Here is a 20,037-nt window from a genome sequence, read left to right as displayed (position 1 = left end):
ACACAAAACCTCAAAAGGACTTGACGGGAGAGAGCGGAAAAAGAAGGGGGTGGTGGGGGGGTGGAAGGGGGGGTCATGAAGATGAGGAAAGCGAGGTGGGGGGATATCCTTTGATCAAGAGCACTCCTCGTAGCACTCCTGTCTCCTTACACATCCATAATATATCTCTGCACACATACCAGTCTCTTATTAACAAAGCAGTGCCATCCTGAAGAAGGGTGTCGAATCTTTCAAAAAAAAAAAGACAAACCTGCAACACACTCCTTTGTTGTCTTTTCTTCAAAACGCGGACGGGGGGGAAAGAATGTGAGCTCATACGCACTCCCCCCTTTAAATTAAATTCATTCATGTTGGTTGCAACAAAAGAGGGGATAATATCAGACATGGGTAAATATTTATTCTAAAAGTGGCGGGCTTAGGAAATGAGAGGGCTGCCGATGCTCGGCTTTTCTCTCAAGGGAGAGCATGTTTGTCCATGACGGTCATAAATATGTATCGTGCAGCGAGATTATAATCGCTGTTGTAATCTGATGGACCCCTTTTGTCGAGCATATGAAACGCAAGAAAAGCCCCCCCCCCATCAGTGGCAAACAGGCAAAATTGAAAGTAGCACCCTCTGCTATCATTGGAATGAGTCACTCGGCGACAAGTGGCACGCTGTTTAATTAGGGTGGAGACAAAGTCCTCAGGGGGGGGAATACCTTTCTCCGTTTTCTTTCTTCCAGCCCCCCCCCCCTTCTCCCTCTCGGTCTCATTTGTGGAAAGGTAAATATTCAGAGGGTCGCTTTTCAGCTGTGGCGATTAAAGCATGTTTGAGCATAGCAATAGGCAGTGTGTTGTGAATTCAAAGTTCCTAAATCAATTCGTGCCGCGCTGAGAAATGAAACGCAACTTGTTTGTGCGAGTAGACAGCTGTGGCAGTGCGTCCTTACCCAGGGGTGACAAGTAGTTCTTCAAACCCAGAATAACTGCGCCGAGCTTCCAAAAGTGCACCAGCAGCCACTTAAATAAGGTGGCCTGTCATCCCTGATCCGCTACAGTAGCAGTGAGTGTCCTGGAGTACAGGTTGACAGGTGTATTCTTCAGTGGAAGAACCCCTCTGCTTTTGACTAAACCTTGTTTTCATGTCTCGCCCTGCCTGCAGCTCTGAAGGACCCCTGCACTGAGGTGACCTGCAGCTACGGCAGCACCTGTGTCCAGTCGTCAGACGGCTTGTCGGCTAAATGCATGTGCCCCCTCGGCTGCGAGGGCAAAGCCGTGCAGACAGTGTGCGGCAGTGACGGAAAGGACTACCGCAACGAGTGTGAGCTCCATCAGCACGCCTGCAAGAACCAGAAGAACATACGAGTGCAATACCAAGGGCACTGCGGTGAGCTCCCTCCTCATGTTTTTCTTTAGGATTATGTCATTGATCAATTCATTAAGTCTATTTAGTGTCCAGAAATAGTTTCTCACAGCCCAAAATACCATCTTCATATTTGTTTGATGAAATATTAAATTTACAGTGACATAAGCAAGGAAAAAGCTTTTTTGCTTGATAAATAACTTATTTGACTATCAAAAAGCTCAACTTTTCTTTCTCCTCTACGTTCTCTTCTCATTACCTCTTTCTTCTCTTCACTCTATTTACCACCTCTCCTCTTCAGCGATGGCTGTTTACTCCCAAGGCGCTCAACTTTGAGGCTCTTTTAACAGAAAGCACGAACTGCGTCTCTTAGCAGCGGGAGCATCCAAGAGACAGAGCAGGGTGGTGGGCAACAAAGATGGATGTGCAGGTCCACCGGCGGAAGGTTGGTCACATAAATCCAGCCTGAGTCGGCCAAAGTGACCTGAGTTGCCCCGTCTCCCCCGGGGAGGGCCGAGGCTCAGAGGACCAGTCGGCCCTGATGGTCCTCTAAATCTTCCTACAGCCATTTCATCTAAAGCCTTGGCTTTTTCAAGTCGCTAGTCCTAGCCAGACAAATGCGGTTGATTTATCCGCACTGCTAGTTTCTGCAGCAAACAGGCCATTCTTTTTGTAATTACCCTACTTGCTCAGCTAGAGGAACGCGTGGATCCTGGAAGCTGTTCTTCTCAGTTAATGGGAGGTAATGGTCTTTCCCTCAGATAATGGTCTGGCTGGCGGGTGAGGCATTGCGTTATGCAGAGACACTGCATGCATTACGATAAAACCCCTGTTTGCTTGGTTGCTAGTCTCTGAAAGCCTTTGCATTGTGCTGATAGAAAACAAACTGAGGCCTGGCCAGAATTGGCTGTGGTCACTCCACTTCCCAGCCTTCAGCAGCCAAAGCGCTCTGTCCCTTTTTACGTCGGTGCATTGTCACTCTTTGTATCACTGCCAGAGGTCTTTGGAAACCATTTCCCCTTATTCTCTCTTTCTCATTCTATTTCTCTTCCTTTCTCGATAGGGTGTTTCATCCTTGGTGTGTTTGAATGACTCGCCGGCAGCTTGGCAGTGATTTCATATGTCACGGCGTTACATAAATCCTTTGTCTTCCCACATGCTGAAAGCGTGGCGAGCAGGATAAAGCCTGGGCTCCTGTTTCAAGGAGTAACACCCCCCCCGTCCCACACATCCACAAACCAATTCCATTATGATCACCGACTGATATGGCCGAGCGTGCCAGACCGATGCTCCCCAGGAAGGAGAACATAATGATAATTCCTGAACAACTGCAGCTTGTGCTGGTTTACACATGGCAGGAACAACGGACCGTGCATGTAGCTGGGCTCAAGCACTTAAATTTGTGCGAGTAGTAGACATAAATAGACTATTTTGACTGTCATTGTTTGGGACTCAGGGCCTACCGAACCGAACATCCTGCACCGAACGGTTCGGGACAAATACATGTACCGTCACACCCCCAGTGATGGAGGATCATGTCTCCTCTTCCCCTCTTTCCTTTCTTAGTCTCCTCCTTTCTCTTCTCTTTTAAAACAAACAAAACAAACAACATTGTCAACTGATGTGATTATTTGGCCTGAAAAAAAGATCACAGAAGATGTTGTTGTTTACTGCAATTTGAAAACAGGCTTACCAAAGCTCTAACTGGAACTTAACTTTGGAAAGAAATCGAACAGTTGCCAGTTTTGAAGCAATTAAGCCGAGACGCATCATTTCCTGTAATATTTCAAATACAATATCGTAAATGTTATTTCACGAATCAAATTGTGCTACATACTGTGCTGTACTGCAGTCCGTATTTATGAATACCCATGTCTCCACAGACCCATGTAAAGACAGTGAGAACAGTCTGAACACGATGTGCAGGGTGGAGGCTCTCACCCGCCAGCCCCTCATCTTTGGACTGCCGGAGTCATGCCCCCCGGGTAATGAGCTTCTGTGTGCCAGCGACGGCCAGACCTACCCTAGCGAGTGCGCCATGACAGCAACGGGCATGCAGAAAGGCGTCAAGCTCAGGAAGATCCATGCAGGACGATGCAGAAGGCTGGGTAAGGGAGCGCTTTGTGGCCTTTAGTGGATACTGAAAACTAAAAGAGATCTTGTGAATAAAAAAAGGTCAACTGGGATCACACTAAATGCTACATTATACAACTTGTTGGAATCAGATTCAGAAAATTCAGAGCTAAAACATATTGGGTAAAACAGTAAATGTGGAGAAAAGGGCATTCCTGTTCTAGTGAGACGCTGGCTTGCAGGTTGGTTGATATAAAAGGAAGTAGGGGAAGGAAGTCACGCACTCATAACTCACATCTACACATCTTGCCCCCTTCGTCTTGTTATTATCCTGAGGAAGGCAAGACGTGTCCACACATTTACAGCAAAAGCTTACGTCGAAAAATGATAAAATATCTAAGGGAAGAAGCAATTTGCCGAATTAGTCAACTCCTTGACGATGTGCTCCTGTTCTTTTTGTTTTTTCCTTACTTTCCCTTGTTATTGTAGCTTTGAGTTTACTGTGCTGTGGCCACCATAAAGCTGGCGAAAGCCACAACAAGCTGAATACTGGCAATAATGTTGCACCTCACAAATAGCAGATAGGTGCTCACCCCATAATTGTCGTACCCACTGTTCCACCTGCAGGAATGTCCGAGGACTGCTTGTACTATGAAAAGTTACATGAATGTGAACATGCATCTTCACTGGCTTGGAGGCCAAACTGGCGGGCAAGCGCTGCCTTCTTTGGGGGGAGGCAGTGGTACTAAATTCTTGAAATCTTTGCGTCCCAATTCATCACAATGGTCTACTGTACAAAAATAGTCCATGTCCATGAATTAAGGCAAACCACCCCCAAACGTTAGGATGGGTTTTAAAGGGTGTATTGAAATTACTTGGCAAAACCACAACAGATAGTAACTGCGAAACACAGTCATGAAACATCTGTATCCCATTATCATATATGCACGCATTCACATATTTCACATGATTTCCTCCTATAGATTAAACAGGAAACTCTGTAACTGCATTCCAATGCATGGCACAGAGATATATGACTCTGAGGTCTCGGGGTCTGTACTGTATCCATGCTAGCAGTAGCTTCCTCCAGCCTGATAAGAGCCTCCAGGGCCGTTATCTGTGCTATTAGAACAGGGGGTTTAAGCCTGAGTCAACAAAGACCTGTCAGCCTTTACTGTACATCTGATAGCCATCTGAGGAAATCCAATTTTCCCGCTGCGTTGTCGGCGGGGCCTCGCGAAGTCACAGCTGTATTGGTGTACAACAGTTATGTGCTGAGACCCCCACCGATTTACTGAGACCCCTGACAACGCCAAAGACAAGAATAGATCACTGTGCCCTTTGGCGAAGTCAACAATAAAGACCGATACACACTTCCTTGACACACCCCGATTCTCCCTTTTGCTCTGCTTGACAGGCTGATAGAGGAGTGTGAGGGCTCAAAATTGCACAAATCCCGATCCAGGGGATTGGGAGTTTGTGTTTGCGTGTCACTTTGTGTGTGCGGACATGCGCACGTGCATGAGCAAGTGGATGAACGGTTTTTCTTTTCTGCTATGCCTTTTTCAAATGAAAGAATAATTCAATTTGAAACAGAGATCCATGAAATCATATCCCTAAGCAAATTACAAATTGGTATCTAATGAAAATGGCCATTTCGACTTGTAACCATGACATTGCACATCCTTGTAGCCCTCTCACTCAGATACAGCAGCGTTGTAATTAAGTGTGGCATGACAGGCTTTTAAAGAAAAGAAAAGAAGGAATTGAATTGCTGTACAAATTTGATCCACTGATCAGGAATGAAATAAATTTGAAGCCTAGTGAGCGCCTCCAGAACAGAGGCCTTCTTCAAATTGGATTTTCTCACTTCAATGGCAAATTTGCCATTTCACATTACCAGTATTTCTTTCTCTTTCTTAATTTCCGCAATAGATTTCTGCTTAGTGAGTCAAAATGTAATGAATAAAATAGTTTGGACTTTAACTTGACCCTAATATTACATTCGAAAGTTTAACTTCTACAATTTTGTTAAAGTTATTATTGTGGAACTTTATTATTAAAGTTAGTTGAGAGCATGGCAAACCTAATCTCCAGTCAGTTGTCATGGGTTACATGACCAAAGTACACGTATTAACAGCACGCAATCACAATTTTATTAAAGAGAGTATGTTGGAAAAATGTTTTTTTTTCTGTGAATATTATTGTAATAAAATGAATAGAAGTTAGGGGAAATGTAGGAAAATCGCTTTTCCGAACTGAAAAAGAAATAATATTATCCTGAACCGAAACTACTACTGCATTTCAATAAAATCTAATGTCATCATTTTTTGGTTTTCATGTGGCAAGGCCTATAATTTCTGTCACAATTACTCTCCCAGCTTCAGAGAATTCACCTTAAGTTCAGCAAAAAACATGAATGTTACTTTCCTAAACTAATTAGCTGCTTTTTCAACCCAATGTGTTGAACGAAAGGACCAGTTAAATAACAAAACACTCAAAATGAACAGAAACTAACAAAATACAAAAAAGTTACCAGTACTGTTTCGTATCCGTCCACCTGCAATCTGTTGGCTGATCTGTTCGGCTTGTATTGGCTTGATTCTTCTTGGAATGACTATTGTATAAATACTCAATTTACTAACACGTTCATTTCTGATGTGTTGTTAAAAACAATTTCATGCATTTCTGAAAAAGGCTTAACCTCTGCGGCTGAAAGAAAAGCTTTTACACGCGCTACCAGTGACATCAGTCCACCCTAACAAGTAATTACTGTTTGGATGAAAACTGATTTATTTCCCCGTGGTTGGGCCAGCAGTGTCACACTGCAGGAAGAACAATCAGTTCAACACTTTGCTAGCTTGAAATGTTGTTGTTTTTTTTTACGCTTGCTGAGTACTTCTGTTGTCCTTTCCTCTATGGTGATCGCTCTGCCACACTGTTGCACAATTGGCAGTTGGAAACAGCTCTAAAAAGCCTTATCAGTGTCTATACAGATGGGTGACAAATTAAAGGGAAAAAAACCTGAAGAACCGAGTGGAGAAATAAAATGAATGCGGACGGTACGAGAGGTTACTGTAGGGCTTGATGAGTCTGAAAATGGGATAGGGTTAGGTAGGCTTCTAAGTAGTTCTAAGCAGATTTCCTTTCTACCCATCCCGTTCCTCCAGAGGACTGTAAGGAGGAGTGCCTCTTCAACTCCGTGTGTCTAGTGGAACAGCTGAACGCCCGTTGCTCCTGCGATCCCATCGAGTGTGACGGCACCTACAGGCCCGTGTGCGGCAAGGACGGCCACACCTACACCAACGACTGTGTTCGACGCAAGGCGGAGTGTCTGAGCAAGACCCTCATCCCCATCAAGCATCCAGGGCCCTGTGGTGAGTAGACCTGGAGGATGGGAAAGAGGGGTCACGGCTCCTTTGGAGCCTCTCAATCCCTCTCTTCATCTGTGTCTTTCTCTGCTTTCTTTAATGCACACTCAATGTGTTTTTCCTTCTGCATCCTCGAGGCTAACTCTGTGTGTGCTTTAAACTTTATTTAAAAAGTGTCTGATGTGGTTTGGTGATGCTCTCAGAAGGGGGATTGGGGTAACGCGAACCGATAGAACATGTGTGCCTTCCTCTAAGAAACGTGCCTTCACTTCTCCACCCGTTCACCTCCCATCCATCTCCTCATCCCTGTCACGCGTCATCCCTCCATCTCAAAATGAAACACCACCTTCATGTTTCATTCATCAAATCTCGGCCTTCTACTCCGTCACTTGTGCCGGTCTTCCACTCCGGTGGCCTTTGCTGTTTGTTTCTCCTCTGTCTGTGTCTCTTTGTCTTGTGTGCTGCTTTTTCTCGTATTAAAAAAAAGCTATTCTTTCTTGTTTCAGTGCGTCAGTCCGTCTGTCTGTCTGTCTTTGTCCATGTGGCCATCCTCCTGGCTGTCTGGCTGCAGGTGGAAAGTGGGGTCACCCAGTGGGCGACCTCATCAGGCGGACTCTGAGGGGTGAAGCCCTTCCCCTTGCTCCGAAAGGACCTAACAGGAGGGGTCTTGTACTGCCGTCTTTTTCCTCTCACTCCTTCGGTCTCTGTGTGTCTCTTTGTGTCATTAATGTCCTTTCCTTCTGTTTACCCTCCTGCAAAGATGTGATCCGTGAGGTTGGAAAAGTCATCCTCTCTCAGTGATCTGTATTTTATTTCCTGTCTAACTCCTGTTCCTAGCTGCCTAACCACTGCTCACCTCTGACTCCGTCCTTTCTGCATGCAGTACTGCACGCCAGCTCCTAACTTCTGTCCATCATCAGGACTATCTCATAAAAGCTTGAAACTGCCCGATGAATCCACAAAGCTCAGTTCTTTAACATTTGTGAGCATAGAAGGTGCACTAGGGTCAGAGTTTGACTGCTTTTCGTAGATTCCTTTGGAATGCCTTATATCCAATCCTTTTAGCTTGACTTTTCAACAATTTAAAGAAACTAACGTTAAAAATGACTTCACTAAAACTTCACACTTCAGGTGAGATCTGTTGACTGAGAAGGTAGAACAGTTTTGTAGGCAGCCAGATTGGTGTTCGCCACGTTTTAGTTGCTTAACCTTGACCATGTATCAACCATAGTTTACTTGCCACTACCGTCTTTCCTTCAGCTGAACCCTCTCATAGTTGCCATGCGATATTGTAAAAAATAATAAACGTTTACAACGTTAGCCTTGAACGTTAAGAAACGTTGCCATTGAATGCAATCTGGGGTTTTGCAAAATAGCCCAATATCAAGGTTCTGTCTGGTGAAACTAAGAAGCCTGCTACCTGAATGTATTGTAAATTGCTGTTTGCTAATAAATTCAATAAGAGATTTGTTTGCTAATCTGGACATTGTATGAACCTACAATTGAATCCAAATTGGAAGCAACTATTGCACGCACTGGAACAAATGTGTCAATTGTAAAAAGCAGTCACTTACAACTAATGGTGATGGGCTTTTTTTTTTGTATACATCTCCACACATACACATTGAAATTGGATTCCTTTTCCTGTCCAAAGTACCATTTTGAAGGGATGTCCCTTTAAACTCCAGCATTTTTTTTGAAAAATGACATCGACGCTGATCTGTGCTCAACACCTTTTAACGTGGGTGTACTTCCTAGTCCATAAGTGAAGTCACTTTTTTAGCGTGATTTGAACGCCTCGTCTTAGGTGCATCTCCTCCTGAATTCGAGGCATTTTCCCATCATAACCCGGCATGCATCATAAAGCCGGAGTAAACTGCTCATGCTGCTTGGCGTCGCATTATCTCAATCAACAAATCCGCACAGCAGACAGGTTTTGTAATTTTGTCCGGAGGTGCTGTCCACATTTTCGTAGTTGTTGTGACAGAAGTTGGTAAAAGGAGAGAGATCTGTCCGTCCTCCAGGCGTTGGGGTGGGGCTGAATACAGAAGGTATCTCCAGTTGTCAGCGTCAGGAGGCACCGGTCTGAGCTGTGCATAAATGAAGTGGTAGAAATGGCAGTGCAAGCTCTTATGTGTTTTGCTCTGTTTCATTATTTCTGGCAAATGGTGTCTCAGTCCTACACCCCCCCATTTGTGTAGTTGTTTTACTTTCCTTCTCTCTCTTCATCCTTCCTCCCTTCCCCTGCGCATCACAGCCGTCAGCGACTGGTAGTATGTTTCTTTAATGCATTTTTATTGACATTTGCATATTTTTCAAAACAGAGTGCCACAAATGCCCCCCCCCCCCCCCCCCCCCCCGATTCAGTTTTAATTAAACATCAAAAGAGGCAAGCGTAGGTGCCCACAGAGACTGTTGGTTTAGTCAGACAGATGATATGCGTGCCAGGTTTGTTTGTGCGTGTGTCCATGTTGGAACTTTCTGTCTGTCTGTCTGTCTGTCTGTCTGTCTGTCTGTCCTCCCTCTCTGTCTCTCGTGTCCTTTCAATGTTTCTTTCCTGCCGGTGTGTTAGTAGGACTGAGTCCTGATTAGATAGAGGTCCATCTCTGTCATATCAATCAACCAATCAATCAATCAATCAATCAATCAAAAGATTTAAGATATTCACAACCCTGACAGACACCCAAGGGATGCATGCAGTGTGTGTGTGTGTGTGTGTGTGTGTGTGTGTGTGTTTGTGTGTGTGCTGGAACACACACTGTATACAGTGTAAGACTTCCATTGTGCTCTATTGTGCTTGTGCTCTGACAGTGACTGGCAGTGTCAAAAGATGACTGCACAATGGCCGCTGTGTCATTGTGGTGCACACACACACACACACACACACACACACACACACACACAGGCACGCACAGAATTGAGTTCCGTATATCTGGAAAGAAAGAGTTTGATATATTAAATTATCATTATTTGATAAATAATGATCTCTTTTCCTCGTTTCATTGGCTGAGTGGTGCGTGGGGCCGGTGATCGATCGCCCTGCCAGCTGTCAAACGGATGAAATAATTCAGTTCTGACACCGTCGTAAATCTCTTTTTCTGTGGGTGACAGCGCTTAATGTCACCCCCTCCCCTGTCAGAGCTCGCCACAAAGAATGGTCATGCAAAGAACCCACATGTCTCTAATGCCCTGACCGCTGTCCTTCCCAGAAAACCACTTTATTGACGTCTGAAGCTCTTTAATTTCGAGATGCAGACGCCGCGTGGTTTTTAGCTGATTAACTCTCGTCCAGAGTTCCAAATCTTTAAGGCATCCAAGAACACGTGAGCCTGTGAAGGATTTTCTGGACGTGAATCAGAGCGGGCTGCTGGGAAGGAGGGTGAATAGGTCTGCGGCCTTGGATTCTGAGATAGAATAGAAGAGCCCTGTGACACTGGAGGAAGAGAGGATGTTTGTCACCACCAGAGAAGCTGATGAGACGACACAGCCGCTGTTACATCGTCGGTTGTTTTTTTGTTTTTTTTCCTCTGGACTTTATTTTCATCATGTTTGCCATCATGATGGTTGGGTTGGGATTTCCATAACCCACGGAGCATAGAGCCTTTACCATGTAGCTGTTCTCCGACACACACATACATACGTTACGATCTGCTGGGGGGAATCTGAAATTGATCGTAAACCCATACAGTCGGTGTTGATTAGATGTTTCACGGCGTGGAGTATTTTTAGAACAAAGCAGTGAAGTCCTGTTTTTCCTCCCCTTCCCGTATGATGTCAGCACAGCAAGGTACCAGCACAAAATAAACAAGGAAGTGTGCACGCAGCGTGGGCTATTGTAGAAATGTTGTGATAATTGTTCAGCTATATTTAGAGCACCAAGCAGTGGAGGTACATTGCCCCCCCCGCTTTTTTGATTCTTGTGTATCCCACCACAACTGTAGTGAGATGCTCATCGACAGAATTCTGACACTTCAAACTGTATACTGTAGATATGCTGTGTTGAAAAGACATGGTGCAGCCACTTAGAGTGGGTCCCCGTCATGTGTTTGTGTGTGAAAGAGAGTGAGCTGATCTAATAGTAAAAACCAGCCAAATAAAGCGTGTTATTAAAACAAAATGTAATTATTCTGAAGGCGTCACATAGACTTTCGCTGAGGAGCAAAAAAAAGTTTTTCAGAATAATCTCAAAACTAAGCCTATTTGTTTAATATCAGAAAGCCAGACCTTGCCTAAAATTAATTACTTTTATAATAAAAATATTGAATCAAAACTTTTTTTGTCTTGGCCCGAGTTATGTCACTGCTCACTTCCTGCCCAGACGTTTTTTTTTTTTTTCCCCCTCTGCCTTTGTAAATCAAGCTATTTTAGGACATACTCAGTAGTACTTTGAATCAGTGGAAGCAGGAGTGTGAGGTGGCTCACCACAACTCCCTGGAGCATGTTGATGTACTGGCCTCACGTCTGGTATCAGCAGAATAGAAAGTGGAGAGTTTCTAAATTGGTAGTTGGTTAGCTGTTCATAAAATAGAAATACAAAGCAGCCATGTGGCTTTTGAGAGTGTAGAGGATACTTCTGCAAAACCGCTAAAGCAGACAGAGGAACGCAATGGCAGGCAAACTAGGAAAGAACAAAATGAAGGAGCTCGTTTTGTAGTCAGCAGTGCTTTCTTCACAACATTGTGTGTGTACACAGCCGAGCGTGTGGAAGTGCACGATCGCGAGCGCAGAAAAGCTCACACGAGCGCGAGAGCGAGATGCTTGAAATGTGTTGCGTGTCGCCTCCGGAGGTTAACACAAAATCACTCAGCGGCAGACGTATTGTCATTGACAAAGAGCTCTGCAAAGTAGGAAGGGAAAATCAGTCACCTTAGGTGTCAAGACTCTGTGCCGAATATTTTATCATTTGCATGTTCATTTGATTAGCATCTCCGCCGGCTGCAGTGATTGGACTCACAAACAGTTGTGGAGCCTGGAGTATGAAAGTCAGCCTGAGATCACCAGCGCTGTTTTTTCCTAATCAAGTTAATTAGTGGAAATGCCGCGGGAGCCGGATTGACAGCAGCCAGGGACCGCCGGTCCACTTACTGCAGCCCGCAGGCTGTCATCGTACAGAAATTGCAGAGAAATGTGGGTCAATAGGGTGTCAGAAGTGACTCGAGGCACTGCAGGCGTTGGGATGCCGCCGAGCTGTGATCAACCACCCAGTTCTTCCAGTTTCTCCGTTTGTCATTTCATTCCCTGCTCCTTCTGAGCCCGTGCTCACTCTGTAGCTCCTGACTTGATTGGAGATGCAATAAATGTTGAGCTTTGTCGCTCCATTTTCACTTGTGTTCTCTTTCGCGTACATCAGTCTAAGAAATCTTCAAAATCAATTCGAAACTTCCGGCGGCGCGCACACACACACACACACACACACACACACACACACCCCCACCGAGGATGAAGTGGCTTGTTTGGATAAGACAGTAAACAGCGTTTCGACGTCATCTCACGTCTGATAGATACATGTCACGAGAGCTTGCCTTTATTCTTTCCCCCACGCTGTTTTTGCTTGTCTCCATTTTGAAGAGCAGCACGCTCCTAGTTGTAAATGCACAAAGAGGCCTCGATTCACCTTCTGCCTGTGATAAGCATTCAGTGGTAGACAGACGCAGCCTGCGGGTATGCCTTTTGCTGTATGCTAATATAGCCTTTTCTCTGCGCCTCCCTTTCCCTCGACTAATATGATACATAAATGTTTTTAATGCGGGGGAAGGCAAAGGGAGTCAGATCAAAGCCCTGCAGGTGAGGAAACGCAGGAGGCGGGGCTTGCTGCAGATTGGCTGCGCCCCATTGGAGTCCTGTGTTGTAATGGGTTGCGGTTGTAGGTGATTCTCCCTGCCAGTTGGCCACTGCGAGCATCACCTGGATTACACTGATTCACTGCCCTGCATAATACAGGGAACGATTTGGAATAGCACACGGACCCGAGGGGAAAAGTCCAATTAACATATGTATGAGCTGAGCGGAGATGGGAGGAAGCTCTCGCCAAAATAATCTCCCAGCATTTCACCGACATTTTACGGGGTGGGGGGTGTGGGGGGGGGTTAACAGTGTACGCCTGCTCACTGCAGCAACCACACAGTCGCAGCCAGAGTCCTGCCGGAGCTTGCTGTGCCATCGCACCGACCTAACGAGGGGTGGTTTCGCTTTAGAAGTTACACTGTGGTGTCCTCGCCACTCCACCCGTCTAGATAACACCACTAAGTGGGCAGTAATGATACTTCAGGCAGACAGGTAAGCCCGTATCGGGACATCAGAGGAGCGCGTCCTCTCAATTTGCGACGTGGCCGCGCCTCTGCCGGGTGCGAGTTGACACGAGCGTGGCCTAACCTGAAGTAATCCCCTTCGAGCCCCGAAGCGGGGCCGTGCCATTAAAATACCACACTAATTAAAATAGGAAAAGTTACACGGCGGCTGGCAGGAGAGGATACAGACTGAGGTGACACCCAGAATGTAAAGTCCTCTCAACTGGCGTCACGGTGCAGAAGCAGAGCTGAGTGCACACTAGCAGAGCAGAATCCTTGATTAGAAAGAATTATTCATTTTTGGTGGGGTTTGTTTTTTTTTTTTTGGTTGCTGTTTCTCCTGACTTTTCTCCACCGCTCACCGCACCTGCTCAGCCGCTAAAACAATGCCTTGGCTACTGCGCTGACGTGTTGATGCCACTACAGATGTTCCCATTCAACTGTCGAGCTAATTTTTCACGTATAAATAGCTCGGTTTTCAACCCAGCGACTTTGGTTTATTCTGGACCTGCCTGACAGAAACACTGATATATGCATGAAGAAGACGTATTGAAGTGTCTGGGAGAAGACCAGGGAGAGAAAGAGAGCTGGAACAGGCTTGTGAACACCATCCCACAAGCCTTAGTTGTGACAGGCTGCCATTTCAAAAGCTTCTGCCTGCATCCAAGAGAGAGAAAAAGACAGCTCCAGTTTTTAACTGTGTCATAAGATTTTTTACACTTGGGGAGTTTTTTTTTTTTTTTTTCTTACACCCTCTCCAGTTAATAAATCAGGCGGAAATTTTGCTCCCCAGAGGTAGAGGATGATGAAAAAAAATTAGTTTTGGAGGGGGATTCTTTCATCTTTTTTTTTTTATGTGTGAGAAACAAAGAGAATGGGAGACTAAGGCGTTATCGGAGGCTGCAGTTGTGTTTTAGGAGCCTGTCCTTGGGAAGTGGGCTGGTGAACTTTTATGGAGGCCAAGGTTGTACAGTTAAGCTCGGATCACAAGCTTACGACTGTTACACACACACGCACACACACACACACATTCGCAAGACACACACGAGGCGTTAAAAGGAGATCACGGGGAATCAATTGTTTTTGAAGCCGTACCAAATTAAGCAGCATTGAAGAGCTTACATATTTATGTGGCGACTCCGAGCTCTTTTGAAACAGCAGCTTGGCATCAAAAACACAGAAATCAATAGCTGTGTTCCACCTTCTAAATTGAAACGTTCACTTTCCAAAGTGGGAGAGCCTGCGTCCATTGCTTGAGATCCGGACAGATGTGTTCAATTACAGCCTATACGATCCTCTCTTCTTTTTGCTATTTTAACACCTATACCTCTATAGTTTCTATCCTTATTTGTCCCCAGGGTTGGTTTTCTGATGCTCAGGTGACACTGATTCTTATCTCGCGTTCCCCTCCCATTGCCTTAATCAGAGTGAAACAAGCTAATTGCTTCCGTCTGTGTCATCAGTTGATAATTTACCCCAGCGAGCAGAGGCACTGCTGAAGGCTTCTGAGCTGATAAATGTATCACGGGGCTCCAAGCACGTCAAGTTTGCCCCCCCCCCCCCGTGATGCCTTCTAATCCCATAATGGTCACGATAATGGCAGAGCTATGGGTGGTGTCATTACATGGGGCAGTTTCCATGACAGCACCCCTATCCCTTTAACAAAAGCTAAAAGAAAAGGTAGACCGGAGAAGGAAGAAGTTTTGTTTGACTTTGGGTGTAAAATCCACCTCTTTTTTTTATTTTTTCAATTTTCACCAGTGCGTCTCATCAAAAATGATGTGATGCCTCCGTCTGCTTTTTCCTCTAATCTGCAGACACACCACATTTAGCTGTGATGCGTCTCTCATGCGTGAAGCTTTCCAAATGAAAGTCACTATGGAGCCAGGCTATCGTCTCTTGCTTACTCTTGATACCATCCTACCTTAAGGCTCCCACTTTTTACCATCAAGCCAAGCCCTCAACACTGACACGCGCCCCGTCTCAGTATACACAGTGTAATATTTCAATAATTGACACGTAGAGCTAACCAAGAATTGGTTGAGTCAGGCTGGGAGGCTGTGATCAGAGGATCGTTCGTACCGTTTTTTCCGGCTTCCTCTGCCGCCTGATCAAGTCAGGTTATATCAGCCCAGCCTCCACCCATCTGATGCTACAGAGAATCACAGGTGGAAAAACCCAGTCCTCGTTTTAATGAAGTCATGCTGGAGCTAGTTGCGTGAGAGGGAGAGACTGAAGCAGACACCTCTCTGTGATGTTCACATTTCATATCTGCCTCTGCCCAGGAGCTTGCCTTTTTTGAATTATTAAGCAGAGGACTCTTTCTTCTCTTCGCTTGTGTCTTTTTTTCTCTCTCTCTCTCTTTCTTCGTTCTCTACATTTTCTCTCTCTAATACACTCTCCCCCTCTCGCTCTTCCTTTTTTCTCGCTCCTGCGTGTCAGTTCAACCAGCTTTGGCTGAAGCGATGGCTCTCACTGAGATGCAAATGGCAGCCTTTGATGGGGCACATTGGGAACGTCAATTAATCCAGGCGTTTACTCGCCTGAAAAAAAGAAAAAGAAAAAAAGAAAAGTAGGCCGTGCAACCATTGTTCGTAGGCTGTTTCATCTCGATTGTGCTACAGGGCCGTGTTTTTGTCCGCTGCGCTCATGCCACCGGATTCGGCGGACTCTTCAAAGATTCAGGATACATTAGGGTGGGCACAAAGGCGAGGAGATGACATAGGAAGCTGAGGAAGCTGAGGTGTCACAGGAATAGAGTTGTATTGCATATTCCATCATATCTGTTGTCCTCCCCAAACCTTTTCTAACACAAAACCTGCAGCTCCCCACGCAGCTATGCTCTAACTCCCCTCCCTGTCCCCTATGCCCTTTCCAGCCCCAGATCTTTCTCCAACCTCTCCTTTATAGTCCTCCTGCTTTCCATCGACCATGTCCAGTACCCCCCCCCCCCTCTAACTTTGCTCTCTATCTCTTGGGTGGTCCACTTCAGATCTCAGCATACCGAGCCCCTGCTTGGATAAGTTGTGCGATCATGGGGCGGTGTGCGTGGTCAAGAACGACGAGCCGGTGTGCGAGTGCCCCGAGGCCTGCCCACAAACGTCCGACCCGGTGTGCGGATCCGACGGCCACAGCTACGGCAGCCCCTGCGAGATGCGGGCGATGGGTTGTGCCCTGCAGAGGGCCATCCACATCCAACACAAAGGACCCTGTGGTGAGTACCTGCACAACAAAACACCAACAAGCATGCAGTCATTTACAGTGCAGTCATGAAATCACTATGAAATGGTGTAAATCATAGCTCACAGGTAGGGAAAGATTTCAACCTTCTCAAATTAATTAATAGTGCTACATTACCCAGAGGCAAAAATTATAATCCACAGACGTTAACAATTAACATATATGGAGTTATATTCATGGTGACCCCCGGGGGCTTCCCGTTTTAAATGTAGCAAAGTCAAAACAATACTTAATGAATCTTCATGTCTCCTTGAATCTCCTGATCCCTTTTCCATTACTGTTCATCGCTTCCCTCCTGCTCCTTTTTCCGCCCTTCTACGCCAACACCAAGACTCTAATTTGCCTGTTTTGACCTATAAGTGAAGATGCACTCCCGGCGAAAGAGAGTATGGAATATGCTTGTCTGTAATTGGCTACATGAGTCACTTGGCTTTGTCTTGCGCCGTCGGAGTATCAGCCAGTCATTAGTACACCGGCGACAGCAGAGCTTCAAGTGGTAAAAATATCTTCAGATCCACTATGCAGACACACAGACATATGGACAGATTTTTTTACAGCTTGGTAAACCCACTTAGTGAATACTCTTGATGTTGGCAGGCCAATTTTCCAATGGACTCTAATTGGTGATTGAGTATTCTTCCTTGTCTACAATCAAGCCTTTCGTTTTCGCAGACACTGGGCAGGAGTACAGCGGTTATTAGCCCCTTAGCCCCGACTCCCTCAGTTACCTCATTCGCTCAGTTTTACTACAATAGACTTTCTTCAGCATATTTTGAAGACCATAGCAATGAAAATGAGTTGGCCTCTGCGGTGCTGTACTTTTAGATGAGCTGAGCAGTTAGCTGAATGATCAATATGACTGAATTAGTCTCACTCTGCTTTTGTGAAATTGTCCTCTACTGTTTTGCCTAAAACGTGCAAACAGTTTATGGGTCGGGTTGTTTGTGCGAGCTGGAGCGATGGTTTTATAAAACGAGTAGCAGTTTGAATTTCTTTCTGGAGAGGTCCTACGCTCTCTCCCCGCCTGCCCGTGTATTGCATCTGCCATCGTCCGCTCGCTGCCTTCCCTCAATTGAAATCCAGCGCATAAGGATTGTATGCCAACAGGAAATGGAGCGAGAGCAGTGTTTGGTCCGTGGGCAGGCAGGCTGACTCAATTTCGTGTGCCGCGCCGCAGGTAGACGGCAGGTCCGTCGGCACGGGGTAATGAATAGTTTTTATTTTAAAAAGCGAGAGGCGGAGCGAGCTGGCGGAGCGGAGGGCCCTGCCTGTAATCCAGCACTATGGATGGTTCTTGGCTCCCAGATGAACAGGCCTGCGTCAGCACAATGGTGCCATAAAAATGCTGAGGCACTGGCTTGCCAGGCGCGAGCCAGCCGAGGAATGATGGCGATGATAATGTGGGTTATTTCTGGGCTGTTTGCACAGCTTTACTGGGCTTTATTCAGCACCATAACAACTGACTGACTTAAGCTATTATCTCACCTAATTATCGCAGGCTATTCCCGCCACTAATAGACTATACACGTTTATGGAGAAAAGAGAGGAGAGGAAAAGAACATACGCGGCCTTCATGTGCTGTTGGGAGTATCGGAATTGAAAGTTGCAATGGCAGAAAGTGGTGAATAAAGTGATAATTCTATATTTTATAACCAGGTGTTAAGTAACCCTAACCTTTATGTTACAGAAGAGCGTAAGATAGATAATTGGCATTATATGTCTAGATTTATTGCCTTAGTTTGACTTTTTTCTTTTCATCAAAACATGAATTATATGCCACATTTCATCTATTCATTCTGCAGCATTAAGTAGGTCTTTATATGTGTTATGTGAATTCCAAAATAGCCATAAAAAATGTATTTTTGTTTACTGGCTCTGTTTTGTTATTTCCATCCGAATGCACTATAATGCGTAACATGTCAGATTTATGGCTCCCAGGCTCAAAAATAGGAGCTTAAGAGAGGCAGGTGAGGGCAGCAATAGTTTAAGAGGTGAGAGAGGTGCCGCAATAGGGAAAATAACTGGGCATGTGTGCTTAACTGTGTATGTTTTTGTGTGTGTGTGTGTGTGTGGCTTACTACAGCCTCTCGTGGGCCTAGCCATAATTTCATTTCCTTCCGGGCTGGAAAAATAGTGGTTATCTGTATGGCTCAGGTGCAACCCGATAGCAATATGAGTGACATTTGTTATTATTCTGAGATTTTTCCTCCTCCTGCGTGTGAGTGGCGGGCGACCTTGTAAGGTGGGCTGGGAGAGGTGCGCTCGGTTAATAGACCCCCCAGCTGGATATCAGTTGCCAAGGAAAAAGGGCCATTCATGCGGCTTTACCCAAGCAGATGAGAGCAAAGGCGCCGGAATCATTGGAGAAAAGGAAATAACAAATTCCCCTTTTTTTCTCCCACAGGTGTTTGAAATGATATACGCAGCTGAGTAAGAAATATAGGTCACACCAGCAGCGTGAGAGTGGCCGAAGAGAGACAGTGAAAAGAGGGCAAAGGAAAGAGGGAGGGGAAAGTAATAAATGCAGGGAGAGAAGGAGATGGAGGTAAATAAGATGAGGAGCAGCAGAGAAAGTGTGGGGGGGGGGGGGCAGAGTTAATAGTGTACCGGCCAGGCAGGCATCAACAGGGGAGTTGTTATCACCCAGGCATGTTCACAAGCCTTCAAAACACAAACCAGCCTACTTCTTTCTGCTTAATCCTGAGATAATACTCCACCCAGACCCCCACAACTGCAATTCAGGCTTTTTCCCGGAGAGGATTTCAACAAAATGCCGTATTGGTTTTTTTCCTCCTCAATAACTCAATTCTTCATGCTTTCAAGGCCACTTTTTGTACCAGTCTGCCTCTATTTCTCCCTCTCACTTCCAAAACCACAAACACAACAAGAGAAGCTGTCACAGTGCAAGAACCGACATCAGAAGTCCCCAACTTTAGATCCAGGTGACTTTAAGGGGACCTTGAGTAAATTCTGGCAGGTCCTCAGCAAGAAAAAAGCTTGGTTTGATAGTTAGAAATATAGAAAAACGAGGAAGGTTGAAACCGTATAAGGCGACTTCACGTTAATGTAGAGCATCTTTGTGTTATATTGCAATATATACTGCCCAAATACATCAAGCAGTGACCTACAGCATTGTGTAATTATTTCTGATACATAAATGTATGATATTAAAATTTCCATGACTTGTGAAATTGCCGTGGCTGGTGAAAGCTGCTCATGTGACACAAATCACATCTGGCTGTCAGCAGCTTGCAATTTTTGAAACAATTTCAAATTAGATTAAATTCAAGACCCCAATATGTCTCAAATAAAGTTCATCTTGCGTTGGATTGGCAATATAGATTTCCCAGGTACCAAAATGGCCTGGCCAAACAACAGCCTAAATTTAGCAAATATCATCCCAGTGCTACTGATCTGCTTGCCCGAGTGTTGCTAAGTGTAGATGATTCTCAGCCCAACTCCACACACCTAAAACATGTCCCAATCTGGCAGCCATTTATGTGCCTTTTGCCGACTTTAAGCCGCAATCGGCCTGAATCAGGTGGTTACCTGGGTTGTCTTGCTGTTATGTTTTTGCAATTTTAATTAACTCTTCAGGCTAATTTTTGGGATATAGTTAGTATTCGATTTTATTAGACCTGGCATTAGGGCCTTAAAATATCTTACTTTGATCTTGGACACACTGTGTTATACTGTATATTTTCCTAGGCTGGAGAGGCAT

At 45.3% G+C, this 20,037-nt stretch overlaps 1 protein-coding gene across 1 annotated transcript in view; it reads left to right on the top strand.

Moving 5' to 3' along the window:
- Window positions 1-20,037, top strand: part of agrn (agrin) — a 235,893-nt gene that overhangs the window by 154,546 nt on the left and 61,310 nt on the right. Inside the window, exons 6-9 of the mRNA XM_070910328.1 lie at window positions 1,145-1,369; window positions 3,229-3,453; window positions 6,589-6,795; window positions 16,069-16,290. Of these exons, the coding sequence (XP_070766429.1) occupies window positions 1,145-1,369; window positions 3,229-3,453; window positions 6,589-6,795; window positions 16,069-16,290 (879 nt within the window). The remainder of the gene's footprint in view (window positions 1-1,144; window positions 1,370-3,228; window positions 3,454-6,588; window positions 6,796-16,068; window positions 16,291-20,037) is intronic.

Source organism: Enoplosus armatus, chromosome 8 (genome assembly GCF_043641665.1).
Source record: "Enoplosus armatus isolate fEnoArm2 chromosome 8, fEnoArm2.hap1, whole genome shotgun sequence".
In the NCBI taxonomy this organism is placed as follows: Eukaryota; Metazoa; Chordata; class Actinopteri; order Centrarchiformes; family Enoplosidae; genus Enoplosus; species Enoplosus armatus.
Note: the sequence above shows the minus strand (reverse complement) of the source record. Positions and strands in the feature narration are given on the sequence as shown.